At 51.7% G+C, this 10,129-nt stretch overlaps 1 protein-coding gene across 1 annotated transcript in view; it reads left to right on the top strand.

Annotated features, from left to right (window-relative positions):
* Positions 1 to 10,129, top strand: part of UNC13A (unc-13 homolog A (C. elegans)) — a 103,831-nt gene that overhangs the window by 70,707 nt on the left and 22,995 nt on the right. Inside the window, exons 25-34 of the mRNA XM_011991186.1 lie at positions 11 to 107; positions 475 to 618; positions 1,464 to 1,547; positions 2,777 to 2,854; positions 3,121 to 3,209; positions 3,931 to 4,083; positions 5,693 to 5,816; positions 7,099 to 7,104; positions 8,776 to 8,814; positions 9,944 to 9,973. Coding sequence (XP_011846576.1) covers positions 11 to 107; positions 475 to 618; positions 1,464 to 1,547; positions 2,777 to 2,854; positions 3,121 to 3,209; positions 3,931 to 4,083; positions 5,693 to 5,816; positions 7,099 to 7,104; positions 8,776 to 8,814; positions 9,944 to 9,973 — 844 coding nt within the window. The remainder of the gene's footprint in view (positions 1 to 10; positions 108 to 474; positions 619 to 1,463; positions 1,548 to 2,776; positions 2,855 to 3,120; positions 3,210 to 3,930; positions 4,084 to 5,692; positions 5,817 to 7,098; positions 7,105 to 8,775; positions 8,815 to 9,943; positions 9,974 to 10,129) is intronic.

Raw genomic sequence — 10,129 nt, 5'->3', positions numbered from 1 at the left:
TTCATTCCAGATGGTTTGAACCCTTCGTCATCCAGTGGCTGGACGAGAATGAGGAAGTGTCCCGGGATTTCCTGCACGGTGCCCTGGAGCGAGACAAGAAGGATGGGGTAAGAAGGTCAACCCACAATCAGGTTCCTAATCTTCCCACTGGGGTCCAATTTCAGGGGAAATTTGCTCTTGGGATGAGGCCAGTCTCTGGTAGGTGTCCGCCATCTTTGTCTTGCTCATGATTTTTAAAAATCTTTTGTTCATTCATCAACTATGAAATGTGAGTTCCATCAAGCCAGACACCTCCATGCACCCCATGGCTTCTGCGTCCACCTCTAGAGTTGACTCTAAGTCAACCTCGCCCTCTGTCCATCTCACCCTGGGGAAGTTGGTCTCTTGCTTTCCCCATGGAGAGTGGGAGAGTCGGGCTCTGGGGCTTCTCTGGTGCTGATCTCCTCCTTCCTCTTGGCCTGCTTCCCCCTGCAGTTCCAGCAGACCTCAGAGCATGCCCTATTCTCCTGCTCCGTGGTGGACGTCTTCTCCCAACTCAACCAGAGCTTTGAAATCATCAAGAAACTCGAGTGTCCCGACCCCCAGATTGTGGGGCACTACATGAGGCGCTTTGCCAAGGTGTGGGAGAGTGGGTAGGGTTGGGGCTAGGGAATGGGGTCAGGGAATTGAGGTCTGAGTTGGAGATGGGCTAAGGTTGAGGCTGAGGTTGGAGTTGGTGATGTTATTGAGCTTGGGGTTGAAGTTGGAGTTTGGGTTGAGGTTGGAGTTGGAGTTTGGGTTGAGGTTGGAGTTGAAGTTTGGGTTGAGGTTGAGGTTGAGATGAGGTTGGAGTTGAGGTTTGGATGGAGGTTGGAGTTGGGATTAGGGTTTAAATTGAGATTGGAGTTGAGATTAGGGTTGGAGTTGAGGTGTAGGGTAAGGTTGGAATTGAGGTGTGGGTTGAGATCAGGGTTGGAATTGAGGTCATTAGTGCGAGTTGGCAATGCTGTTTGGTTGGAGTTTGAGGTTGGGTTGGGTCTTGATCTGGGATTGAGGTTGGAGTGAGTGCTGAGATTGATACAGAATTTGAGTGAGTCTTGGGGTGAGTTTGAGGGTTGGGATCATTGGGGTTGAGGTTTGATTGATTGGCATTAGGCTGTGTTGACCTTGGGGATTACAAGTAGGAACTGGCTTTTGATTTGAGATGAGGTCATGCTTGTGGTTGAGACTGGGTTAATATGATGCTTGGTTGCTCTGAAAAAGAGCTGGGTCTACATAAAATGATCGTCTTCATCGAGCGGTATCTCCTCTAGGTCTTGATGGTCATCTTGGGTGGAGAATTTGCCTAGCCCAAGGGCCCATCTTAGGTGCTATTAGGGTTTGAGTTCATCACTGATCTCGCTAGTGGCCTTGATGGGACCTGGTGACTGGGGCCTGCCTTGGTCCCAGCCTTTCTTCTCACCCACATGCTGTGTCTTCCCCAGACCATCAGTAATGTGCTCCTCCAGTACGCAGACATCATCTCCAAGGACTTCGCCTCCTACTGCTCCAAGGAGAAGGAGAAAGTGGTGACCTGAGGGAACCCCTGACCTATCCCCCTCCTCAGCCCCATTCAGCATCCCCAGGACTCCCTTCTCCCCAGAGCCCTGACACCTGGGGCTATGTATGTCCACCTGTGTGTGATCTGACTGGACTGTGTGTGTGTGTAGAGGTGCTTGTTTGAACGTGTGTGATTGGAGTGTATCTAGTTGTGTGTGTCTGAGTGTACGGGAACTAAGTGCATGTGTCTGATTGTGTATTGTCTGTGTTGACTGGTACACTGCACGTGTGTGTGTGTGTGTGTGTCTGTGTGTGTGTGTGTGTTTGTTTGTTTTTTATCTTTGTTTGTTGGGTGTGTATGTCTTGCATGTGTGTGTGTGTGTCTGTGCACGTCTGAGTGTGCGTGTGTGATTGTATTTCATCTGGCTGTGTTAACTGGGTATAACATGAGTGTGTGTGCCTGTCTGTGTGTGTCTGTACATATCTGAGTGTGGGTGTCTAGCCGTGTTTCATCTGTGTTAACTGGGTATAGTGTGAGTGTATGTATGTGTGAGTATGTGTGTTCAACCGTACACATCTGGGTGTGTGTCTCATATTTTATCTAGCTGTGTTAACTGGTTATAGTGTTAGTGTGTGTATGCTTGTGTGTGTGTCCAGCTGTGCGTGTCTGGGTGTGTGTGACCATGTTTCGTCTGGCTGAGTTAACGGCATATAGTGTGAGTGTGTCTATGTACGTGTGTGTGTGTGTGACTGTGCACGTCTGGGTGGGTGTGTCTCACCAGGTTTGGTCTGGCTGTGTCGAATGTGCATGGTGTGAGGGTGTGTCTATGACTGTGTCTGGCTGTGCATGTCTGAGTTTGTGTATCTGTTGGGGGGGGGTCTCGTGTGTATATCTGAGGGTGAGGGCACACGCCTTCAGTGTGTCACTGGCTGTTGCAAATGAAGCCTTCATTGGGTGAGCTGCAAAGCTCTGGACCCCTGCAGGAAACTATGATACCCCCAGCGTTCCCAGCCCCTTTCATGGACCCACCAGGCCTGGGGTTGTGGGATTACTTGAGTCCTCCTTGCCCCCATCCATCCCCAGAGATGCCCCAGCAACAACACACCCAGAAGCCTGAGCCCAAACACTGCCTTCCATTCGCAGGTGACCCCTCGGGACCCCAGCTTCCTCCAAACTCCCGCGGTCCCTGGCGGTGGGTAGGGGAGGCTCTGGGGAGAGGTCCTGAGGCCTGACTCCCCTCTCTGTTCCCATCCGCAGCCCTGCATCCTCATGAACAACACGCAACAGCTACGAGTTCAGCTGGAGAAGATGTTCGAAGCCATGGGAGGAAAGGAGGTGAGGCAGGGCCGGGGCAGGGCTGGAGAAGGGAAGGGGGCACCCCCACCACTGTGTCCCTGCAGGCCCCCAATCTCATATGCCACCAGGCCTGGGGATGAATTCCAGCTCAACCATGCTCTTAAACCCAGGCTTGCAACACAACTGTCTGTGCCTCAGTTTCCCCTCCAGCCCCTTGGGATCCCTTTCCTTGGGTCAGATGAGAAAATGCCCAGTACATGTAGATACTTACTGAACCTGGCCTGATGTCCCTTCTCCCCGCTTAGCTGGATGCTGAAGCCAGTGACATCTTGAAGGAGCTTCAGGTGAAACTCAATAACGTCTTGGATGAGCTCAGCCGGGTGTTTGCTACCAGGTGGGAGCATCTCCAGGGCTGGGGGCAGTGGGGAGGGAACAGCCTTCAGCCCTCTGAGCCTGGGACATCTGGAGGCTCAGCAGATGTAGCGGTGAAGATTGCAGGCTCAGAGTTAGACAAGGCTGAGTTCAAATCTTGGCTTTACTGCTTACTAGCTGTGTAGCCTTGGGTGAGTCACTTAACCTCTCTGAGCCTTATATATTCTTTTATTCCTCTGTAAAGTTGGGGTGATGACAATAATAGTACCTGGGTAGGATTTTGAGAATGAAATGAGCAATGTGGGCAAACGTCTTATCCCTTTGCCTGGTTCTGCTGTTATTCTTTTCCACCCTTTTTTTTTTTTTGAGATGAAGTCTCATTCTATCTCCAGGCTGGAGTGCAGCGGCGTGATCTCGGCTCACTGCAACCTCCACTTCCTGGGTTCGAGTAGCTGGGACTACAGGTGCACTCCACCACACCCAGCTAATTTTTGTATTTTTAGTAGAGACGGGTTTTCACCATGTTGGCCAGGTTGCTCTCGATCTCTTGACCTCATGATCCGCTCATCTCGGCCTCCCAAAGTGCTGGGATTACAGGCGTGAGCCACCGTGTCTGGCCTGTTCTCCATTCTTGCTCGGTTATGTGCTGTGATGCTAATGATACGACCTTGAGGACCAAAGATGAGCATCTGTGTCCTCATCCAGCCCTTCCTGTGGTCTAAGCCTTTTCTTTCTGTCCCCAGCTTCCAGCCGCACATTGAAGAGTGTGTTAAACAGATGGGTGACATCCTTAGCCAGGTTAAGGGCACAGGCAATGTGCCAGCCAGTGCCTGCAGCAGCGTGGCCCAGGACGCTGACAATGTGTTGCAGCCCATCATGGACCTGCTGGACAGCAAGTGAGCCGGGCCAGGTGGACTGGGCTGGCCAGGGAGGGGCTGGGGCAGGGCCATAGAGACCCAGGGACTGGCTGGAGAGGGTGTGCAGGGAATGTTTGCTGCGTGGTCACTGGATAGTTGGATGGCTGAGTAGAGGGTGGAATGAAGGGGATGGAAAGTTGGGTGGGCAAGTAATTGGAAGGATTGGTGAGTAAATACTTTTGTGGATGAATGAATGGTGGATGAATAGGTGACATGAGGGGTGGATAGGTGGGTGGATGCATGGATTAAAAGATAAATGTTTAGAAGGCTAGATGGAGAATAGATGTTTTAAAAAGATGGATGGGTGGATAGTTGGGTAAATATTTGGATGGATGAATAAATATTTTGATGCATAGATGGATTGATGCATAGATGGATGGATGTCCGGCAGGCTGACTTGATGAATGGTTGGATGGACGGATGGTTGGATGGACCAATGGATGGATGGATGGATGGATAAATGGATGGATGGGTGGGTGGGTGGATGGATAGATGGATGGATGGATGGATGGATGGATGGATGGATGGATGGATAGATGGATGGATGGATGGATAAATGGATGGATGGATGGATAGATGGATGGATGGATGGATGGATGGATGGATGGATGGATGGATAGGTCAATAGATATTTAGATCATCGAATAAATGTTTTGATGCATAAATGGATGGACAGATGGGTGGATGGATAAATAAATGGATGGTTGGATGGGTGGGTGGGTAGATGGATGGATGGTGGATAGATATAGGTGGATAAATATTTGGATGGATAAATACATATTTTGATGCATAAATGAATGGACAGTTGGGTGGGTGGGTGGATGAGTGGGTCGATGGATGGATGGATTAATAGCTGAGTAATATTTGGATGGATGAATAAATGTTTTGATGCATAGATGGATGAACAGATGGATGAATGGATGGGTGGATGGATAAATAAATGGATAAGTGGATGGATGAGTAGAAGGATGCATGGAAGGATGGATGGATGAACAGATGGACAGATGGATGGACAGAAAAAGAAATAGAGAATTAAGGACCACTGGAGGAGGGATGGATTGGTGGGTGACTGGATCAGTTGGCAGATGGATCATGGTGGACTGCCTGTCTCCTTCAACCCCTATCCATCCAACCACGATTTCTTTGCTGTTTTCCCTTTCAAGTCTGCCCTCTGACCATTCCCCTCCTGTTCCTCCTGGGCGTGGCCTTCTCCCTCATAGTCCCTGATCTCCATCCTTCCTGTTTCAGTTCCTCCCCCACACTGTTCTTTCAAACATGAAAGTCTGGCTGTGTCTCCCTCTTGAACACTCCATGGCTCCCCACTACCCCTATCCTCATGATAAGGCCCAAGCCTTCCTCGCAGACATTGAGGCCCCTTCCCATCTGGTCCCTGCTGACCAGTCCAACCACCACTCACTCTTTTCTTCATGCATCAGATATCATAGCCCCATCAAACCACCCAGGGGTCCCTGTACAGGCTGTGGGCCCTCTTTCCTATCTGTGGAAGGCCTTGCCCACCTGTTAAGGGAAGGGGATCTGTGGGTTGGGGCCAACTGGGCCCTCTCTCAGACCTGCCCCTCGTCCCCAGCCTGACCCTCTTTGCCAAAATCTGTGAGAAGACGGTGCTGAAGCGAGTGCTGAAGGAGCTGTGGAAGCTGGTTATGAACACTATGGAGAAAACCATCGTCCTGCCACCCCTCACCGACCAGACGGTGAGACCTGCAGGGGGCCCGTGGAGATATTTGGGTCACATCCCTGGCGGGAGCCCAGAAAACTTGGTGCCTAGAGGCTGGGGGTTGAGAACAAAGGCATCCGGTCTCAGAGAGGTCATCCAGGCTCAAGGGCCATCCAAGGGTTATGGAAGCCACCAGAGGTCAGTGGGGGGCCATTCAGAGGTCAGAGAGGTCACACGGGGGTTAAAGATCATCGAAGAGTTAAAGAGGTCATTCAGAGTCCATTGTGGTTTCTCCAGGGTGGAAGAGATCAGGTAGAGTCAAGAGACCGCTAAAGTCATAGAGGTCACATGTAGGTCAAAATAGCATTCAGAGGTCAGAGGTCATCTAGAAAACAAGTCAGCTTCAGGATCAAGGTTATCCTTGAGTCACGGAAGGCCCACATTGGCCAGGCACTGTGGCTCATGCCTGCAATCCCAGCACTTTGGGAGGTTTGAGGCGGGCAGATTGCTTGAGGTCAGGAGTTTGAGACCAGCCTGGGCAACATGGTGAAATCTCATCTCTACTAAAAATACAAAAATTAGCTGGATGTGGTGGCGCATGCTTGTTTTCCCGGCTTCTTGGGAAACTGAGGCACGAAAATTGTTTGAACCTGGGAGGTAGAGGCTGCAGTGAGCTGAGATGGTGCCACTGCACTCCAGCCTGGGCGACAGGGTGAGACCTTGTCTCAAAAAAAAAAAAAAAGAAGGCATACATAGACATCAATGGGTTTTTCTAAGGGCTTTGGGGCTCATTCAAAAGCCAAAGAAGGGGGATACCATGGACTTCAAAGATCAGAGATCAATAGACCAGGGGGCTCCTGGAGGTCAGCCAGAGGTCATGGAGGGCATCCAAGGTCAAAGAGGTCAAGCAGAGGTCAGTGGCCATCCACAGACCAGGACCGATAGACCAGAGGCCATAATCTCCAGGGACCAGGGGGACCCAGACATCTGTAGAGGGATGTAGCTGGGCGTGGGTCCCTCCGGGAGGCGTCAGGAACCTGAGGACAGCAATGACACTTGGGCTGTGGGCACGTTGCGGAGTGGGGAGGTCTTTCCCAGGTGGACCACGGAGGCTTGGGAAGGGTGCGCGGGGGCCATAGATAGGCGATGATGGTGGGGGAGGCTCGGACTTCCCATCCTCCCGTCTCCTCTGGGCTGGGCTGGGGCAGGGGTCTTGCCCCTCCGTGCTGCCATCTCTGCCCCCTCCCTGGCCTTCCCGGGAGACTCATGGTACCTTATTCCCCCCTCCCCCACCGCCCCGCCCCCATCACGGCTGACAGATGATCGTAAGTAGAGGCCCGTCTGTCCGTCTGTCTGTCCGTCCTCTCTGTGTCTGGACTCAGCCCACCGCGTCGCTGCACCCCTCTCCCCACCCACCCAGCGCCCCCTCCTCACCCACCATCCTCCCTCCCGCCTAGATGTGCCTGTGTCTGTCTGGGGCGGGGCATGGGGTGGGGGCGGGGCTGGGAGGGAAGGAAACCACGCCTACCCTCTCTGTTCCATTGAAGTCCAGAGGAGCCCCCCTTACCGGCTTCCAAACCCAAATCCCAGCTCTTCCTTCGCAGCGGACCTGCCATCTAAGGGTAGAATCCAACCTTGCTCCTGGGCCCAAATGTCACCAGATGCCTGGAAGCTAGAAAGAGGATCAACCCCAGGATTCCTCTGACCTCCTCTTTGGGCTCTGAACTGTCAGCAGCTTCTCAGAATGCAGGTCCCCACCATGAGGGTCTCTACTTCTGATTCTTCTGCAATTCCATGCTCCAGACCATTCCTCGGTGCCCCAACACCCTGCCTACCCAACTCCCGCCATCCACACCGACACACACCAATCCCAGACATACACCCAGTTGACCAAGTGGGAGAATTTTGTCATGGCTTTGAAGTCAGGCAGATTTGGGGTCAAATCCTAGCCCAGCCACTCTCCCTCTGTGACCTTGGGAAGTCACTTGACCTCCCAGCCTCTGTTTTCTTGTCTGGAAAATGGGACTCATTGTGTCACCTCCCTGAGGGTAGTTCTAAGAACCAACTGGCATGATGCATTAAAATACTCATCTCAGTATTGCCTGAACCCATGAAGTGGAGGTTGCAATGAGCTGAGATCCCGCCACTGCACTCTCAGTGACTGGCCCAGAGGCAGTGATCGCTAAATCAGAGCTAATGGTGGTGGTGGTGGTGATGGTGGTGGTGATATGCAGACATGTATGAGAGCAGAGACAAAACAACTTCAGATTTTCCCTTTGTGGGCAAGACAAGGCTGTTACAAGATTTCACTTTGTCAAAAGTTTACAAGCGCTTACTTCCTGGTAGCTGCAGCCTGGGTCTTTGGCTATAACCACTTGGTGGCAGCATACCTGACCACAGGCAATGCTTTTGTAGGCAGGGGGATAAAGGAATTCACATTTAATGACTCCCCATATGCCAGACCTTCTCATAGCCCCTGTTTCAGCTCACCTTCATGATTACCCTTTGAGTGAGGTGGATATTATTATCCCCATTTTGCAGATGAGGAAAGCTGAGGCTCGGAGAGGAGTCACTTGTTCAAGGTCATATAGTAAATATATGCCAGTCAGGATTCAAATTCAGATCTGTCTGAATATGCAGCACATTTGCTTTCCTGTTAACCCAAGAACCAAGGGTCTCATGTGTACAGTAAATGTAAATGGATTTTATTTTGGCAGTGACTTATTTCCCTTCTTTCTGGTTTTCTCTAGCTCTGTATCTGTATCTTTCTCTCTCTCTTTCCTGTCTCTAACTCACACCATTTAAGAGTCAGTCATTAAAGTGTGCCCACACGTGCACACACACACACACAAACAAACACACTATCCCCATGCAACCCAGTCAAGTCCCCTGTGCTGTGTGGATTCCCCCATCCCTGTGAATATTCCTGTGAGCATCCCAGGTTCCCACCCTGCACGACTTGCCAGGTTGATCACCCTGTAACATTGTCTCTGCAGGGGAACCTCTTGAGAAAACATGGCAAGGGATTAGAAAAGGTAATGAGGGCCTCGTCTCACTGAGGCCCTGAGCTCCGGTGTCTGGGCATGCGTGTGCATGTGTGTGTGTGTCTGTGCACCTAGGCAGGAAGGGCAGCTGGGGGTCATGGGTAGGAGATAGCTGTCCTAACCAAGTCCTGCAAATCCAGAAGTCAGAGAGGAAGTGATTCTCCAGGGACAGAACATGCAGTGTGTGTGCACATGTGAACTAATGTGTGTGCACATGTGAACTAATGTGTGTGCACAAACAGCTCCCATCCTCCCACAGTAGTACCCACAGGGCTCATCTGAGCCCTGGGCTCAGCTGAAATTTTGTGACTTCTTGAGGAGCCTATACGCTGGATCGCCACCCTGGATTGAGACGTGTTGTTTTTTATGTAGAAATTTTTTTTGTTGCTGTGCTAGTGCGTGCTTGTTGTTAAGGAGATGGGAGCTACAGCAACACGCAAGCAGCTGTCTTGCTGTGCACTTGTGCAGAAGATATTGTTGTACCTTTGTGCATATAAATGGAGTGCATAGCTTTGTGAATGTGGGTCACAGGGATTCACACATTCTCTACTTTCTCCGCCAGCCCTCTGGGGGGCATATTTAGTGTCCAGGCACCCTATATGTGGATGTGAATCCGTGTGGGCTCAAGGGTGTGTGGGTTTATGTGTGTGATTGTGCACATGCCTGCAAGTGTTTAGGAGTGCACGTATGTAGTTTAGTGTATGGGTTCTTCAGCATTGAGTGAACTTACAGTATATGTTAGTATGTTTTTTGTAGACTCGGGTGCTGGGATATAGGGGCAACCCCTTAGGAATGGAGGAGGAGAGATTCCTAGCCCTGTCTCATCTCCCCACCTCCCCAGGTGCCCCATCCTGGGGCAGGCTGACTGTGGGATGAGGCTGCTTCCAGCCTCCTGGGCACCCTGAGCGTGTTCTGGCAGTCAAGGAGTCTGACCCCTAAACCCCCGCTGGGGGACAAGAGGAGGTGCTAGCTGGGGAGGGGGCCCACCATTAGACTCAGGACCTGGGGAGGAGCTCCTGGGCTGGGAAGTGAGACTGTGCTTTGAGGGGGCAGGGAAGTCCCACTGAGTATCCTCCCAGCAGTCACCAGAACTCTGACCTCCACCTGATTCTCTCCACAGGGCAGGGTGAAATTGCCAAGCCACTCAGACGTAAGACCGGCCTCTCACTGTCTGTCTGGCTCCCACCCCACTCCCCTCCACCCCACCCCTGTGCCCCCTTCCACCTGTGTGGTTCGTGCCGTCCGAGGGCGTACTGTGAAACTGTCTGTTGGTCTCTTCTTCCTTTGTCTGTCTGGCTTGCTCGTT

This window comes from Mandrillus leucophaeus, unplaced genomic scaffold, assembly GCF_000951045.1.
Source record: "Mandrillus leucophaeus isolate KB7577 unplaced genomic scaffold, Mleu.le_1.0 Scaffold11, whole genome shotgun sequence".
Lineage (NCBI taxonomy): Eukaryota > Metazoa > Chordata > Mammalia > Primates > Cercopithecidae > Mandrillus > Mandrillus leucophaeus.
Note: the sequence above shows the minus strand (reverse complement) of the source record. Positions and strands in the feature narration are given on the sequence as shown.